This window comes from Petaurus breviceps, unplaced genomic scaffold (genome assembly GCF_028583685.1).
Source record: "Petaurus breviceps papuanus isolate PSGF00001 unplaced genomic scaffold, PetGlider_PUasm1.0 139, whole genome shotgun sequence".
NCBI lineage: Eukaryota > Metazoa > Chordata > Mammalia > Diprotodontia > Petauridae > Petaurus > Petaurus breviceps.
The window spans coordinates 14,967,493-14,986,356 of record NW_027185697.1 but is presented as its reverse complement, the minus strand read 5'-3'; the positions used below and the strand labels follow the sequence as shown (position 1 = coordinate 14,986,356).

The 18,864-nt window shown below is 39.0% G+C and overlaps 1 protein-coding gene across 1 annotated transcript in view; it reads right to left on the bottom strand.

Annotated features, from left to right (window-relative positions):
- The window catches only part of ADAM28 (ADAM metallopeptidase domain 28), a 143,444-nt gene that overhangs the window by 30,755 nt on the left and 93,825 nt on the right, over window positions 1-18,864 (bottom strand). The window contains exons 19-22 of the mRNA XM_069067404.1: window positions 18,250-18,355; window positions 16,625-16,712; window positions 13,929-13,994; window positions 13,465-13,530 (exon numbers count right to left, since the gene is read on the bottom strand). Coding sequence (XP_068923505.1) covers window positions 13,465-13,530; window positions 13,929-13,994; window positions 16,625-16,712; window positions 18,250-18,355 — 326 coding nt within the window. The remainder of the gene's footprint in view (window positions 1-13,464; window positions 13,531-13,928; window positions 13,995-16,624; window positions 16,713-18,249; window positions 18,356-18,864) is intronic.

The following is an 18,864-nucleotide window of genomic DNA, read 5'->3' as shown; positions in this document are numbered from 1 at the left end:
AAATAGTACTAATAATAGTATATATATATATATATATATATATATATATATATATATATATATATAAACATTTTATTTTTAAACTTTGAATTCCAGATTCATTCCCTTCCTCCCTTGTCACCCACCCTTACTGGGAAGATAAGCAGTTCAGTATAGGTTGTACATGTGTGGCTAATGCAAAAACAATAACATAGTAGATATATTGTGAAAGACTGACTATATTTCCCTCCCTCCTATCCTACCTCCCACTTGTTCTATTCTCTACTTTGATCCCGTCCCTTTTCAAAAGTGTGTGCTTCCAACTTCCCTCCACCCCAGCCTGCCCTCTCTTCCATCATCCCCCCTACTATACTGTAGGGTGAGATACCCTATTGAGTGTGTATTGCATTCCCTCCTCAAGCCAAATTCAATGGCAATAACATTGACCCATTCCCTTTTGCCTTCCTATTCTTCCCCTCCATTGTAACCATTTTCCCTTGCCTCTTCTTTATGGGATAGTTTACCCCATTCTGTCTCTCCTCATCTCCTCTCATTATATTCCTCTCACCTCTTAATTTCACCTTTTAAGTATCATCCCTTCCTGTTAAATTGGTCCTGTGCCCTCTATCTATGTATACCTGTAAACCTATATACACACATTCACATATGTATTTATATGCCCATATACCCTCATATATAGACATACATATATATGTATGTCTACATATACATATATATAGACATATACATATAGACACACACACATATATGTATATATATATATATATATATATATTCTTTTCTATTCCCTTCAACTACTGAGAAACATTCCATAAGTTACAATTATTATTTTTCCATGTAGGAATGTTAATAGTTCAACTCTGATAAGTTCCTTATGATTTCTTTTCCCTGTTTACATTCTCATGCTTCTCTTGCTTCTTGTATCTGAATGTCAAATTTTTTATTCAACTCTGGTTTTTTCAACAACAATGCTTGAAATATTCCACTGAATGACCATATTTTCCCCTGAAACGTGATACTCAGTTTTGTTGGGTAGGCGAGTTTTGGTTTTAATCCCAGCTCCTTTGCTCTCCGGAATATTATATTCCAAGCCCTTCTATCCTTCAGTGTAGAAGCTGCCAGATCCTGGGTTATTCTGATTATGTTTCCACAATATTCAAATTGTTTCTTCCTGGGTGCTTGTAATATTCTCTCCTTAATCTGGGAATTCTGGAACCTGGCTATAATATTCCTAGGAGTTTTCTTTTTGGGATCTTTTTCACAAGGGGATTGGTGCATTCTTTCAACCTCTATTTTGCCCACTGATTCTAAAACATCAGGGAGTTTTCTTTGAGAACTTCCTGGAGGGTGATTTCTAGGTTCTTACTTTGATCATGGCTTTCAGGTAGTCCAATAATTTTTAAATTATCTCTCCTGGATCTATTTTCCAGGTCAGTGGTTTTTCCCATGAGATATTTCACCTTGCCTTCTATTCTTTCATTTGTTTGGATCTGTTTAACAACATCTTGATTTCTCATAAAGTCATTAGCTTCCATTTGCTCCAATCTAATTCTGAAGCAATGATTCTCCTCAGTGAGCTTTTGAGATTCTTTTTCCATCTGGCAAATTTGGCTTTTTAAGGCATTCTTCTCCTCATTGCCTTTTTGAGCCACTTTTGCCATTTGAGTTAGTCTATTTTTTAAGGTGTTATTTTCCTCAGTCAGGCTGTTGACTCTCATTTAATAATTTTCTTGCATTGTTCTCATTTCTCTTCCCAATTTTTCCTCCACTTCTCTTTTCTGCTTCTTAAGGTCCTCTATGGCCTGTAACCAGCTCATATTTTCCTTTGAAGCTTTTGGTGCAGTTCTAACTTCACTGTCTTCCTCCTGTTCCATGTTTTGCTCCTTTTTGTCCCCAAAATAGGAGTCTAATGTTGGAATCTTTTCTCTGCTTTGTTTCCTTTGCTTGGTCATGTCACTCCTCAGTCACTTGACCCCTGGGCTTTTTGCCACAGTAGGACTCTGCCACCAGACAGGGGAGCTTTTATCCCAAAAGCTGGGTTTTTTTCAGCTGCCAGAGGTATTAGATGGGTGACCTCTCTGAGGCTGCCACATGCTCTGGCAAGCTGGACACACACCCCAGGACCTCCACATTAGACTGCGATCCAGATCCAAGCAGGTTAAAGCAAGAGTGATTACCCCTCAGACTTGGTTCCCCTACACTCTGCAGGCCAGGAGCTGAAGCTGCCACATAGCTGTGGCTGGCTGTGCCAGTGTCTCAGTGGCTTCTTGTCTGGGGAGTAAAAGCCATGCACTCCCACTTACTGGGTCCCAAAATCCAGACTGCACTGACCTCACACTTTGTCCTTCACATCTATGTGTTCATAAACCTGGAAACAGCCACAGCTGCTGCTGATCTGGAGTCGCTCAGGCTGGCTGCTGGTCAGGCCCACCCTGGGGCTAAAACCTTTGTGTGGGGCTGGGCTCAGCTCCCAGAGCACTGCGCTGTCAGATTCCTGATGGCCTGCCGTGCTGTCCTCAGTGGGAGGTTAGATTCTCTGTGTCATTTTGTGGGTTCTTCAGCTTTTGTTTAGAGTCCCCTTTCACATGGATTTGGAAAGGTGGAAGCCAGAGCAGTGGGGACGTCCTGCTTCTACTCTGCCATCTTGGCTCTGCCCATCTTCCATGTGAATCTTTCAATTTAATAGGGAAAAAAAACACTTTTATGAAGCTCCTACTATTTGCAAGATACTATGTTAATACTTGTAAATCTAAAGAAAGAAAGGAAGGAAGGAAGAGAGGGATGGAGAAGGGAAGGAGAAAGGAAGGAAGGAATGAAGGAAGCAAGCAAGAAAGGAAGGAAGGAAAGAAGGAAGGAAAGGAGAGAGAAAAGGGAGGCAGGAAGGAAGTAGGGAAGAAAAAGAGGAAGAAAGGGAGAAAGAGAAAGAGAAAAAAGAGGTAGAGAGAAAGCAAAGGTGAAAAAGAGGGGTGAAAGACAGAGAGATGAACAGAAATGCAGAGAGAAAAGCAGGAGTTTTTGCTCTCTCAGAGCTTATAGTCTAATGTTTCAATCTTCCCTATGCCTGCAATATCTCTTTATCATGCCCACCTCCTGAAATTCTCATAGTCCTTAAGGACCTAATTAAGAAGTTCTCTCTTCCTTGAAGTGTATAGTATAGAGAAAAAAACGAAAATTTAGAGCCAGAGTACACCTAGATCGGGCAGCTCAGTGGCTCAGAGGACAAAGTCAGGAGGACTAGTTCCTGAATTCAAATCTGGTCTCAGATACTTAGTAGTTGTGTGACCCTGAGCAAGTCATTTATTCCTATTTGCTTCAGTTTCCTCATCTGTAAAATGAACTGGAGAAGGAAATGGCAAAAAATCCTCCAGTGTCTCTGCCCTGAAAACACCAAATGGGGCCATGAAGAATCAGACAGGACTGAACAACAACAGCAACAACAAAACTCACCTAGGTCATGTGGCTTTGTGCCAAGAGATCCTCATTTATAGTCAGAGAACATTGTGAATTCCTGGGATCTGCAGTTCTAGGAGAAGGATTTAAATCCCACATTCCTGCAGGGGTTTCGGTAAGGTGCTTCATCAACAAGGCCTCCATTTACTAATCAATAAATAGAGAAGACAAGACTAAATAGCCTCTGTCATTCCTTTCAGCTCCAGATGCATGAGTATACATTCCCTAATTCATTTACACAACATTAAGAAGTCCTTAACTATTTAAAGCTGCTCCCTCCCACCTCTATGTCCCAACAAATCTTGACTCTGCCACTTACTAATCATGTCACACTGGGTAAGTCACTATTTCCCTAGGCATAGGACTCCTGCTTTATATAATGAGGGGACAGAGGAAATTAAGGGTGTGTGTGTGTGTGTGTGTGTGTGTGTGTGTGTGTGTGTGTGATATAGCCCTTTATAGTCTAGTGAATCCTGTGGTCCCCATCTTAGACAAATGTTTCTAAAAGTATAAGATTAAATATATATGTTTACAAAGGAAAACAACTATTTGGTAAAAAAAAAAAAGCTTAAATATATATATTTATCCTTCCAAGTTTATTGATTCTTTGAATTAGATCCATGGTATCTAAGGGGGGGGGGTCTGTGGCCCCCTTTTTAAAGACACATGAACCAGGTGCTGTAGAGCAGCAAAGAACCTTAGAGGTATTCAACTACAAATGACCTCATTCTGCTAATGATGAAACTGGAGACCAGGAGAGTTAAGTGACTTGTCCATAGTCATGCTAGTAGAAAGTGTCTGAGTTGGTATTTGAACTCAAGTCCTGTGACTCTAAAACCATTGCTCTCTCTACTGTATGGTACAGTATTCTGAGCCATCTTCTAGCCCCTGCCTATGACTCTATTTTCCCTGGTGCCCTCAGGAAGAATGTTTCCCTCCCCAGAACTCACCAAGAACATTCCTGCCAAACTGAGGGCCAGGAAGGAAGGGACAATGGGTTCCTGACTTTGTCTCTACCACCTAGCAGAGGCCCTTGAGGAATGGGTGTTGACTGAATACATGAAACAAGTGACATACCTCTCACTGCCTCTGGACCTGCAGTCAGTCTCAGATACTTACTACCTTTGTGACCTCAGGCAAGTTATAATTTCTGTTTCCCTCAGTTTCCTCATTTAAAAAACCTATAGCACCACCCTCCCCAGACTGTTGTAAGAATCAAATGAGATAATAATTACAAAGTGCCTTGCACAGTGCCGGGAACATAGTAGGCACTATGTGAATATGAATATTGTTATTATATATACCTTTTCACAGTTGTGTGGAGATAGCAGAGAGATTATCTCCAAATAGCCAGAAGAGCCTTGCCAAGAGCTATGACCCTCTGAGAGCTGTCCTAAACCACAAATTCCATTATCTCTAACATGTACCAAGAAGAATAAACAAGGATTATTTCCTATGAGTTTCTCAGCCTTTTATCATCACCAAAGCCAAGTTTTCCAGGCATAAATACTTCTCAAGTGCCTACTAAGTGCTTCGATGTTTTATTTATTCTTTTAAACTCAAGCCACAGTTCACTTGACATTTAGATTACTAATATAACCACCCTCCTGTTAAAAAAAAAGGAGATTTTAAAAAATTGTTGTTTAGTTGTTTTGGATTCTTTGTGACCCTATTTGGGGTTTTCTTGGCACAGATGCTGGAGTGGTTTGCCATGTCCTTGTCCAGATACTTTTACATATAAGGAAACTAAGGCAAACAGGGTTAAGTAACTTACCTAGGGTCATGTAGCTAGTGTCTGAGGCCAAATTTGAAATCAGAAAGATGAGTCTTTCTGACTCCAGGCCCAGCACTCTATCCCCTGTACCACCTAGCTGCCGTGTTTTAAAAAATACTGATTCTCAGATGTGTTCTAAATGGTGCAAAACAATACGGTTTAGGAGACAGAGGGAAAACCTTGCAGGCAAGGACAGGAAGAGTAATTAGATTCTGTTCTGGAACAGTCCCAGTTAGAGTGGGATAATAGGCAGATCATGAGACTTTTTACTTGCCAAACAGGGGGTTTTGTTTTTTCTTCAAGGCAACTGAAAACCAGTGAAGATTCTCTGGAAAGGGAACGAAAAGACATAACTGTTTAGGAAAATCAATTTGTTTAACTCTGCAGAGGATTTCTTTGAGAGGGGAAAGACTAAATTCAATGAGACTACTTAGGAAGACATTTCAACAGTCCATGCAAGAAGTGTGACAGTCATGTAAGTGAGGAGAAGGGCCAGCGTGAGGCTTATTATGGAGGCAGATACAGCAAAAGCTGGTGATTGAATGGATATGGAGACTGATGGGAGAGTGAGGAAATGCAGACTCTGAGAACTGAAAAGTACAATTGTTGCCATTGATCCAGCACAGACATAAGGGGATCTCCATGATTCCAGAGCAGGCCAGTGGTTCTCCAGCCTCACCCTGAAGCCTCCATCAACTCCTGAGACAACTCATTCCACTTGGGGATAGCTCTAATTGTTAAGAAGTTATTGCTTGCTTTATGTTGTCTTACCCTCCTCCTGGCATTCAGACTCAATTTCTCTCATAACAGCTTTTATCCAGTGTGTTTGTACTACCATACAGAACCAAGCAGAACACCAGCTGATACTTCCTCTTGAAGACAGTCCTTCAAAGGTCCCTTCTACTGTTTTCAACCCCACTCTGTGCCTAGTGTTCTTTTATTCAGGATCCAATTTCTCCAACTAACCCTTGTGTGATGGAGTTGGTATTTCATAGACCTTATCACAGAAAATAAGCTAATTAAAAAATTCAGCCACTCTTTTAGGAAGGAAAACTCTTTTAGGCAGCTGTTGGAATAACACATAGAATGCTTGTAAAAGAACTAATGTATACTTTAAAACAGGGGTCAGGCCAATCCCCTTTCCTTACCTCTTATTACAGCTTTGAACCATCCCATTTCCTTGGCAGCTTCCTGGACCCCTAAGGAGGTGGTATAGTGGATACTATGCTGGACTAGGTGTCAGAAGACCTGAGTTCAAATCAAGGCACCTAATTGTGTGACATTGGCAAGGTACTTAAATCTCTGTCTGCCTCAGTCTCCTCATCTGCAAAATGCAGATACTAATTGCACCAACATCCTAGTAGGCAGATATCAAATAAGATAATATTTTTAAATGCTTTTCAAATTACTAAGGGACATATAAATGCTAGTTGTTATAACTACCACTGTTATTACCAATACTATCAAAGGGCACAAGTCCCCCCTCATGCAATTAGAGTCCTTGGAGTCCCCCCTTTTTGGTGAGTTTCTGAAGACCATATGAGCCATCATTTCTTTATCACATCCTGCCCTGATAACCTACTTCAGCTAAGTTTTGACGTCCTACTGGGCTTTCTCAAAAGCCATTCAGTTATGAGACAAGACCCTGTATACCTCCTACCCCAAAGAGTCTCCTCCTTCGCGAGTCTGTGCAATCAGAACATCCCACCTTCCCTCTTCAAGCTTTTTCACTGTCTGGTCCCTATCCCCAGAACTTTCCATGCTTCACCATCACCTCTTGCTCTCTGGCCTCTTTCAACATTCAGCTCTAAACCTTCCTCTTACAAGATACCTTTCCCTATATCTCACCCCCAGAGGCTAATTTGGTTCTTCTAAAATGATGGTCCATCCACTTAGTATGCATCTTGAATGTACCTAGTTCTCTATGTTCTTTCGCTCATCACACTGAGAAATTTGAGGAGAAAGGCTAGATTCCTTTTTTTTTTATCTCTGCTACTTCTCAGTGGCTGACACCTATTAAGTGCTTTATAAGTACTCATTAATATGATTAGTTAGTAGCAGCAAAAATAGTAATATTCTTACTATTACCACTACTACTGCTACTAGTACTTCTACTACTACTATTATTTACTAATAACATTTAATTATGTAATATTTTAGCAATCTCATTTAATACAATTATGTAAATAATAAAAATCTACAATAATTTTATTTAATATTTAATATTTCTTTATGAATAATGGTAATACACATGTGTAATGGAAATGCAAATTTAAAGATCTTCCCTGCCCCTAGGCTAAAGTGCACCTGGAGCCTGGGGTGGGAGGCTTGTTTTTCAGTAGATACTTTTTGATTGGCTAGTGAGTCAATAAGGTTGTTACATTCTCTGAGCCAGGAGAAAGCTATATAAGCCCTGATGTGTAGCTTTGTTTTGGCGGCTCACTTTGAGAAGTGTTCTGTGATTTGATCTGATGAGACTCTGGGAAGCCATTGTTGAGAGCCCCCCCTCGGCTTTGAAAAACCAAGATGTTGATTTGGTTTGGATGCAATGGTTGGACAGTTTGGAAACTGTCTACTTGATCTGTTTCTCTGTCTTGATAATTCAGTCTGTATACTCTGAAGTTCGAGGTGCTGACCTTTTTCCCCTGAACGAAGTAAACAATACATGTTTGACTGATTAAAGTAAGTTTGCTAACCCATTTTGAGTTGCTTTCCTTTATCAAAGCAGATCCAAGAACCTGTGTTGGCATCCACCCTGAGGATGCCTGGGGTGCTTGCTGCTACAACATGAATGTGTTTAATGTGCATCACCACATTTTATGGCCTCTGTTGCTCATTCTCTGTCTCTGTGTCTCTGTGCCTTGGTCTCAGTCTATATCTCAGCTTTAATGAAAGGATATTTACTGAAGAAATGCAGCAAGAAGCAAAGGCAACACAGTGGATAGAGTTCCAGGCAGGAAGATTCATATTTCTGAGTTCAAATGTAGCCTCAGACACGTATTAGCTGTGTGACCTTGGGCAAGTCACTTGGTATTGTTTGCCTCAGTTTCCTTATTTGTAAAATGAGCTGGAGAAGGAAACGATAAACCACTCCAGTATCTTTGCCAAATGGAGTCATGAAGAGTTGGACACAACTGAACAATAACAAAGAAATATAGTCATTTCTCCTTGGTGTCCAGAGTTTGGGGGCACACATTCTTGCCTATGCCCCCCCTAGTTTCTAGAGACAGTGGGGTTAAAGTAGTTTCTACATAGCATTCTCTGAAATTAATTTACAAATGTTAATAAATGGATAGATGACCCTTCATATTTTTTACTGCTCACCTGGACCAGGCAGGTTTACTTAGGCCTTCACATTTCACCTTGTGGCTTGTAACAATTCCTAGCAAGCACAGACCTCAACTTCCACATGTATGGTGGGTTCTATCTCCTGACCTGCCAAAGTTCATCTTCAATCTGTTTCACTTAGAGCAGGAAAACGTTAAAAGAAAGAGACAAGGGCGTAGGCCCATATTCACTGGCTACATGTTGGTCCCAGACAAGGAGGGAAGGCTCAAGTCTTCTCTTCTCTCATATTGTTCCACTCACCTAAACAGCAACCTCATCCTGCAGGCAGGAAAGAGTTAAAGCAGGAGACTGTGCCCCCCCACCCCCATGTCTGCTTAAAAGTAACTATAGTAAAGTAGAAACTATAGAAAAAAGTAAAGTCGTTGGTTGTTTAAAAACTGTCACTCACTAAGATAACAGAAGCAACTTTGAAACCAAGTTTAGCGCAAGGCAAAAGAGAGTTGACTATTTGGGGCATTAACATCTAATAGCTCTCTGGTATCCTTTCATACCCATCATTCCATATAAAATGTGATCATTATGAGTAGTGTCAGTCTGAAACTTAGAATTATAATGGAAAACCTCGCTAATTCACATTGATAGAAGGGAAAGTTGGTTTAATGAAATGTTGATTTGACATTCTTGGGAATACATAAAGATTGAGAGATAATATGGTCAATGCAAAGAAGTCTGGATTCTGCATCAGAAGACCTAGGTCTGAATTTGATTCTACTTGTCACTCCCTAGGGTCACCTTGGACAAGTTAATTCAATTCAGTTCAATTCAGTAAACATTTATTAAGTGCCTATGATGAAAAAAGTATTGTGCTAGGTGCTGAACATACAAAGTAAAAAAAAAAAAAATGAAACTCTTTCTGTCCTTAGGGAGTTTACACTCTAAGAAAGGGAAATCACATATGTAGAAGTAAATACAAAGTATACACAAAGAAATACAAAATAATTTCAAGAGAGAGAAAGGGCCAGTAAGAGGTGGGGGAAAACCTCATGTAGATGTAGCACTTGTGCTAAACTTTTAAGGAAACCAGAGATCCTTTAAGATGGAGGTCAGACATGCAAATCCATTAAACTCTCTGGGCCTCAGTTTCCTCCACTCCAAAATGAGATAGTCAGACTAAAAGGGCTTCCCCATCCTTTGCTAAAGGAAAAGAAAGTATGTAAGTGCATTTGTGATGTCATCAGGTCTGAGACATTGACTTTTGTGAGTTTGTAAATGTTGCCAGGTAACAAATGGGTGAGCTCCCCAGGGCATTCAGCCCAAGTTAGGGAGTGGTTTGCAGAGGTCACCTTTGAGGAAAATGGGAATATTTTATGTTTTGGTTTGGTTTTATTTTGTTTTTAAAATCAGCGTGGTATAGTGGAGAGAGATCTGTCCTTGAAGCTAGGAAAATCTGTATTTAAGTTCCACTTTTTACACATTGTGGATGTGTGACCCTAGGTAGGTCACATAACCTCTAGTAAACTCTTTAAAATTTTAATATTAGAGAGGATGCTAACTTGCATTGGTAGAGGGAGTTTACTCACCTAGGAATTCCCTACACCAATGAAATCACAGGTTCACCCTCCATCCCTAACTCTGCACTCGAGCTTGGAACATTATCCCCTTCCCCTGTCTCTGGTCGACCAGGGAGACAGCCAGTCCCTTAAATCAGCAGTCCACTCTGTGCCAAGCTCTCCTTTGCTCCAGCTTCTTCACCAAAAGGTGGCATTCTGGAGCATTGTGACAGTTCCACCATTGTTCCATGAGGTCATATTCTTCTTTGGTATGGAATGTTTAATCTATGAAGATCCACCAGAACCTTGGTCCTGAAAAAGGAATGGAGGTCTTTTCTTCGGTCCAGATTCCTGTCCTATCTTCTGGATTTCTGGATTGTTCACCCATCCTTGTGCAGATGCTTCAAACTTGGGGATGTGTGCCCTAAAAAAAGATAAAGCTTCAGCATGAGTGAATGTCCCAACAAGTAACCATCATATGAATGTTTTAACTAGAAATCAATGAGCCTGAGATCCTCATAAGAATAATGGCAGTCAGTTTCATTGAATCACTTTGCTCACTACATTTTGTAAAGACTCACTCATAGGTAAAGAGAGAAGATTCATATTATCAATAAAGTCCATGAGAGACAGAGTAAAGATGTAAGGCTAGGGGGCACTGGGGGACCATGGAAAGACAGGGAGAGAGATATTTTGGCAGAGTGGATAGCATGCTGATCTTGGGGTCAAGAAAATATGGTTTAAATCCCATTTCTGACATGTACTTTGTGACCTTAAATAAAAAATCTCAATCTCTTTGAGCTTATGTTTCCTCATCTGTAAAATAGGTATAGTATAAATGTCTGTGAGCACTTTTCAATAGGTGTTGAGGTTCAAATGAGAGTGTTTGTAAAGTGCCTCAAAAGGTTTAAAGGTCAGGGTAGCTAGGTGGTGCAGTGAATAGAGTGCCCGCCCTGAAGTCAGGAGGACCTGAGTTCAAATCTAGCCTCAGACACTTAACACAGAACTAGCCATGTGACCATGGGCAAGTCACTTAACCCCAAATGCCCTACTTACCCCCTCCAAAGAAAAGCAAAAAAAGTTTAAAGGTCAATATTTAAATTGAATACAGATATTAGAGAGCATTACCAGAAAATAAGCCATCAAGGGAATAGTTATAATTATACCAAAGTAATAGCTAATATCTCTAAAGTGCTTTAGGATTTTCAGAGATATCTATGTCTATCTGTGTGTATGTACAATCTTCTTTGATTTTCACAACAGCCTTGTGAAGTAGGTGTTATTATTACCCCAATTTTATGTAAGGAATCACACGTAGGGAATTTGGGTGCTTGCCCAAGGACACACTATAAAATTAGTGACTGGGGTAGAATTAAAACCCATGTCTTCCTGACTCCTCAGGCCTATGCCACATTCAACTTCTCATCTTCAGGATTAGAAAGCACCTTTATCAAGGTGTTATAGGACCCGGAAGAGAGCAGGAGAATAGAGCATGTGCAATAGGAAATGTGGCATATTGGCCCCAATCCACTAACCAAGGATCTTGTGTCTTGGAAGATTTTCTTTTCCTCTTGTTTTCCCTTGGCCCATTGCTGAATGTTATCCAAGACCCAGAGTGTAGGGACTGTGAATGGGGGTGCAGGGCAGTGATGAAAGACAACCTAAACATTGTTAGCATTATTTGAGACCTGCCTTGATATCTGTTCTGTTCATTTCACACAAATATAGTGATGATAACTGTTAATTAAAACCACATTTATATAGCATTTCTAACATTTGTGAAATGCTTTGCATCTATTGTCTCATTTGGTCCTTATAATGAGAAATCTGCATTCAAATCTCACCTCACACATGAACCACCAAATCTGGTGGTCTCTGGGAAAGTCATTTAATCTGACTGAGACTCAGTTTCCCCATCTGCAAAATGAAGGGGATGAACTAGATGACCTCTGAGATCCTCCAACCAACAGATTTATCATCCTCTGACTTGTCAAGGTTCATACTGCTGATGTCTGAGTGCAATTTCAACCAGGTCTTTCCTTGTCCAACTCTAAATTCTACCTCTCTGTTTAACCTCTAGAAGTACTATGCCAGGGAGAGAGTTCACCCAGGCTTCTGTTACCTGAGATGCAGTCAGGGATTGTGTTTGAAAACAGGAAAGGGAAGTTCTACCACTTAAATAGCTTATGTCCACAAGTGGGAAATGCTAGACTCATTGCTTCCTTAAAAACATAAATTTTGCTGCCCTCTTATAATGCAAATGTGACATTACCGATGTGTACTTGGGGCCTCATATAAAACTGGGGTGACCATTCTTACAGTTGGGGTCAGTCAAAGTTACCAGAGGATGGGGAGAGCTGAATCTAACACAGAAGAAAAAAGTGTTGGCTTTCTTTTTAAAGCTTGTCAGTTAGAGATGGAAAGCCCCCTAGACATAATCTGGTTCAATCTCTTAATTTTTTAGGCTATGAAAGTGATACAAGAGAAGAACCATACAGATGGTCAGTTCAAATCTCAGTATAAATACTGTCCATCTCAAGTGAGTGGAGAGAACATTGGCTCTGAACTCAGAGGGTTGGGCTCAAATCCTTCTCCTCCACAACCGTGGCTACCACCTGTGTTACTTTGGGCATGTTACCTAAATGCCTCAGTTTCCTCATCTACAAATGGGATCCTGGGAAAGTAAATGGCAAATAACTCCAGTATCTTTGCTGAGAAAACCCAAATGAGGGTCAGATGACTGAAAATGATAGGATAACAACAGTAATAGCATGTGGAAGAGGGATTCAATTGGTTCTGTTTTTACCCATAGGATACCCAGTTTGTATCCATACCAAGACTGGCCATGGTCTTCTTGGCAAAGGTACCATAAGTGTTTACCATTTCCTTCTTCAGGAAAATAAGGCAAACAGAGGTTAAGTGATTGGCCCAGGGTCACAAAGCTTGATCCTTAATTTGAACTCAGGTCTTCCTGATTCCTGACTCCAGACCCAAGACTGAGTCACCTAGCTGCCTCCATGACTAGAGCTGTCTGAAAGTGAAATGGGTTACTGTGAGAGATGGTAGATCCTCCCTCTTGGAGGTCTTTAATAAGAGGTTAGATAACCATTCTTCAAATATATTATCATTGGAATTCCTTTGGTCTATGCATGAAACTAAGAGATTACTGGAGTTCCTTCCAGTCCTCAAAATTTGTAATTCTACGGTTCTTCTCCTTATAATCTTTGTGAGGATAGTCAGGGCATACATAGCACGTATACAAAGTGCAGCACAATGCATGACAAAATGTGAAAAGTACACATGGAGGGGGAAACAGTGCCATTGTTCTAAGTTTGGAATACAGCTCTCGTGGTTTTCACAAGAGAAAATGAATCATTCAAAATCACCTGGTCAGTTACTTACTGGGTGGACAAATGAGGACCTGGTTGTAGGAATAAGAGGAAGCGGAAGAGTTGGCTCCGTGATTAGCTAGGGAAAAAGAAGAGTTTGTTAGCGGGAGGATGTGACTACGCAGCTATACATACTGAACTAAGACGAATTTTCCAAATGCTTTCATCCTCAAAGAGGGATGGCTTCAGATATGCCTCTGTCCTTTGATATGCTGCAGACCTCGAGATTTCATTACTTGCATGAATATCCAGACTTTAATTGAAAGTTTCTGCCTGAGGACTGCCTATCTCCTGACAAAGAAATAATGTACCCAAGAAGTAGGATGAGACATACAGTTTAGGAAATAGCCAAAGAGTTTACATTTAATGGGTGAGACAACAGGTACAGAAATAGGTAAAACAGTGATATCAGGGAAATTAGAAGGGAAGAAAGTTAACAAGAGAGGAAAAGGGAAGGAGGTCTTCTGTTATACTTACAAGAGAAAGTGGTGGTTTATTACTTTCCATTGGAGGTGCAGACATAGGAGGACTCATTGAACCCATCTAAATTAAACAATGGTGTGTCAATAAAAGAGGAAACAGTAGCATATCCTGCAGAATCAACACCTGACAAGCTTGAAAGTTCCAAGACCAAAAAAGCTCTTAGGTCAATCTGTAATTCACACTAATTAATCAAGTCATCCATCCACCAAGAAGTAATTATTAAAGTGCCTTCCCTTTTTTAGGAGCTTAGTTTACAAGTACAAACAATGAAACAATTCCTGCTCTCAAGATACATTTTTATTTTTCCCTTCCTTCCTTCCTTCCTTCCTTCCTTCCTTCTTTCCTTTCTTCCTTCTTTCCCTCATTATTTTTTTACTTCATTCTCCCAATTTCTCTCAAACATGACATTGACATGAATTCTAACTTAGTTAAATCATGCGTATCCTATTTCATCTAACTGACTCTATACCATGTTTAATATACCATCGAGTCATCCAGCAGGACACTAGAGACTACCCAAAGTTGGTATCTTAACTTTTAGTTTGTTGCCATGAATGTCCTTCTCCACCTGCTTCTTGCTCTAGCTTTGGGAACAGTAATCATGTTAGTGATACAATTACTACTAGAAAGGGCTTAATGATGGACTAGTCCACTCTGCATCACTGTGACTCCCTATATCAAATTAATGAGGTTTTGGGGTGCATTTGTATGTTTTTTTTTTGGCAATGATTGCCTCATATATATTATATCTACAAATTAGAACGTAAGTTCCCTGAAAGCACACTTCATTGGCTCCTTAGCATTTGTATAATCAAATTCCAAACATTGACTTTAGAATTCACTGTCATCCATAATCTTACTCTAATTCACTCCTTTTACTTCTCCTCTTCATGAGCCTCACATCTTAGCTGAAATCAACTCAGTTTTTGTCTAAGTATATCTTCTCATCTATGTTTTCCTGTTTGTGTACCTTTGACCATGCCATTCTTTTTTTTAATTAATTAATTAATTAGTTTTGATTTATACCATTCCATTCCACAAACTTTTGAGTTCCAAATTTTCTCCCTTTCCCTCTCCCCCCCTCCCCAACAATGGCAGCATGCAAATGCCTTCACATTAAAAATTAGTGAAGTTGAAAAGAAGGATTATAACCAATAGAATGAACAATAAGAAAGGAACAAAACAAAACAAAAAAGAGAGAGAACAAGTAGTTTGCTTCAAGCTGCACTCAGACTCCATAATTCTTTCTATGTGGATGGCCTTTTCCATCATGAGTCCTTTGGAGTTGTCTTATAGCCTTCATTACTAAGATGAGCCCAATCTATCAAAGTCAGTTATAGATGTGTCTGGCCTTATGTACAATGTTCTGGCTCTGCTCCCCTCACTCAGCATCAGTTTATATAAGTCTCTCCAGGTTATTATGAAATCCATCTGCTCCCCATTTCTTATAGCACAAGATAATTCTGTTACATTTATATAGCACAACTTGTTTAGCCATTCCCCAATTGTTGGGCATCTCCTTGAATTCCAATTTTTTGCCATCACAAAAAGAGCTGCTATAAATTTATATATACTTTTCCCTTTGTATTATCTCTTTGGGATACAGTCCTAGAAGTGGTATTGCTGGGTTAATGGTATGCATATTTTTATAGACTTTTAGGCATAGTTCCAAATTGTTCTCCAAAATGGTTGGAAGAGTTCACAACTCCACCAACAATGAATTAGTATTCCAATTTTTCAACATCTTCTCTAGAATTTATCATTTTTCCTGTTTTGTTATGTTAGCCAATCTGACTGGTGAGATGTGGTACCTCAGGGTTGTTTTGATTTGCATTTCTTTAATCAATAGTGATTTAGAGTATTTTTTTTTTCATATGATTGTAGATATCTTTAATTCCTTCCTCTGAAAATTATCTGTTCATATCTTTTGACCATTTATCAATTGGGGAATGAATTGTATTCTTAAATATTTGATTCAGGTCTCTGTATATTTTAGAAATGAGACCTTTATCAGAGACACTGGTTGTAAAAATCATTTCCCAATTTTCTACTTCCCTCCTAATCTTGTTTACATTGGCTATGATTGTACAAAACTTTTCAATTTAATGTAATCAAAATTATTCATTTTGCTTTTTGTAATGCTCTCTATCTCTTGTGTGGTCATAAATTCTTCCATTCTCCATAAATCTGACAGATAAACTATTCCTTGCTCTCCCAGATTGCTTACACTATCAGCCTTTATATCTATATCGTGAACCAATTTAGACATTTTGGTATATGGTGAAATAAACAAGCTATTCTTTCTTTCTGGGATATTTCCTCACCCAGTTTTACCCATTAAACATCTTCATCCTTCAAAGATAATGTCAAATGTCACTACCTTCAGAAAGTTATCCACGATCACCCAACCCAGAAGGTGTGATTTTTCTTCTTTGTTTTCGGCCCTTTAGCATGTTGGATTCAGTTTTCCTTTTTACCATCATCCTTACAGATAAATATAGGTACACATATACATTCATAAATATTATACATATATGTATGTATGCATGTATGTATGCTTAACAGATAGTAAGCACTTAATATATTTTTAATTGATTCATGATTTGGATCAAAAGCTTTCAAGGAGTGAAGGGGCAGGGTTAAATATGAAGTGGAAAAAATTCAGGAAGGCCAAAGGAATGATGGCTTACCTCATGAGAATGAGTATTTGTCACATCCCGTTGTTTCTTCATTAGTCTCCATTTCCTTGGTTTGGAGCCTGAGATGGGGCAGGACTGGCTAGGGTTCAAAGCGGTCTGTCATTAAACCTCAATTATCATTGTGCATAAGAGAACATAAGATCCTGGAAGGCAGGACCAGCTTTTCTTTCTATTTGTATATCCCCAGTGACTAGCAATGTGCCTAGTACCTAGGAATTAAGAACTGGACTTGTGATTTCATTGATAGACATTTCACTGATATAGACAGTTATATGATACAGTCCATAGAATGATGGATCTGGAGTTAGGAGAACTTGAGTTCAAATTCAGCCTCATACACTAACTAGCTGTGTGACTCAGCAAGTCACTTAGCCACAGTCTGACTCAATTTCCTTATTGGTAAAATAAGATTAATAATAGCACCTATCTCTCAGAGTTATGAAGATGAAATGAAGTAATATTCATAAAGTATTTTACAAAACTATTATTAAAATGGGGAACTGATAGATGAGGGATCATCTTCTACCAGTGCAGGTTGGTGCCCTTTATAATGCAAAGTCTTAGTTGCTTAGAACACTGAGAAATTAAATAATGCCCATGGAATCAGAGCCAGTTTAAGAAATGGAACTTGGATCCAAGTCTTTCTGACTTCCAGGCCAGCTCTCTCCCTACCATTCCACACCACTTCTTTCCAATAAACCATACACATTCAACAAAGACTCTCTGTGTTCTGTCACTCCAGTGTCCAGGGATGATTAAATGAGGGAAATGGAAAAATACATTGACAAGGACTCTAAGTAGGCAGTGTCTGAGTGTGTTTAGTTTTTCTTTGTCAGGGAAGTCCTGAACTCAATTCCACAATGAGTGATTGTGGAGAAGTCAATTAGCATCACTTTGCTTTACTTTTCTTATCTATAAAGTGGTGATAAGGCTGGTCCTGTTTACCTCTCAGTGCCTTTGGGGGAAAATAAGGAAAAATGCAATGAAAGTGCAATGTATTTTATTATTATAATTCCCTGCTCCTTAGAAAGTTGTCATCTATCAATTTTACATAATTTAGTTTCTCTGTTCCTCAATTTCTTTCTCTATAAAATTGGGATTATAGTACCTGGACTGGTTTCTTGAAGAATCATGTAAGGTACTGACTATAGAAAACCTGGCAAATCATAAAATGTTATATCTTTCTTGTTAGCTATATTGGTAATATCATTTTCCTCTTCACTCTATAAATGATCATTTAGTCTTTTGGAAGTTGACTTGCCAGCATGGTTTGATTTTGTGGCATTCCCTTCCAGTTCTCTCCCAATACCCAAAGTACTTTGGGGCACATTTATATATATATATATATATATATAAAATATTAAATAAATATAATATATATATAAACTATATTATTCAATATAATATTATATAAATATAATATATAAATTATATTATATAATATAAATATATTATTAAAATAAATAAATATACATATATGTATGTATAAATATATATATATGTAAACTATTATTAATTTTAGTGTGAGAATTTTGGGGCCTCTCTCAATTTAATTCACCTTTGGGAACATCACAATCCTAGGGGGAGAAGCTCTGGCATATGGGAAGCAGGCTTACCTCATAATTTTTTTCCTTTTAGCTGTGTTCTGATATCGGACAACAATTGCAGCAATGATAACTATCATGGAGAGTGCAACCAGTATTCCCGTCACAATGGAAACATCTGTAACATTAAGAATATAAAAGAGAGACCTGAGTCCTTGACAACATGATGGAGGAATCTATAATGTTGAGGATAAAATTAACAAATCTATAATATGAACAACACACTGGATAAATCTACAACATTGAGAAAGAACATCCGGAGGAAACCTACAATGTACAGAAAATAGTAAAGCAATCTATAACCTTGAGGGCACAATGGGGAAATCTACAGCTTCAAAGACAGAATGGAGAAAACTATGGCTTTGTGATTATAATGGAGAAATCTACACTCTTGAGGAGTCAGGGAGTTCAGTTCTGGCCTCAGACACTTAACACCCACACAAAAAAAACTAGTCGTGTAACCTTGGGTAAGTTGTTTAACCCCAGTTGCCCTCCAAAAGGCGAGAGAGAAAGAGAGAGAGAGAGAGAGAGAGAGAGAGAGAGAGAGAGAGAGAGAGAGAGAGAGAGAGAGAGAGAATATGATAAAAAAAAAATCTTCATTGAGCACAAACCCTGCAGCAAAGAGAG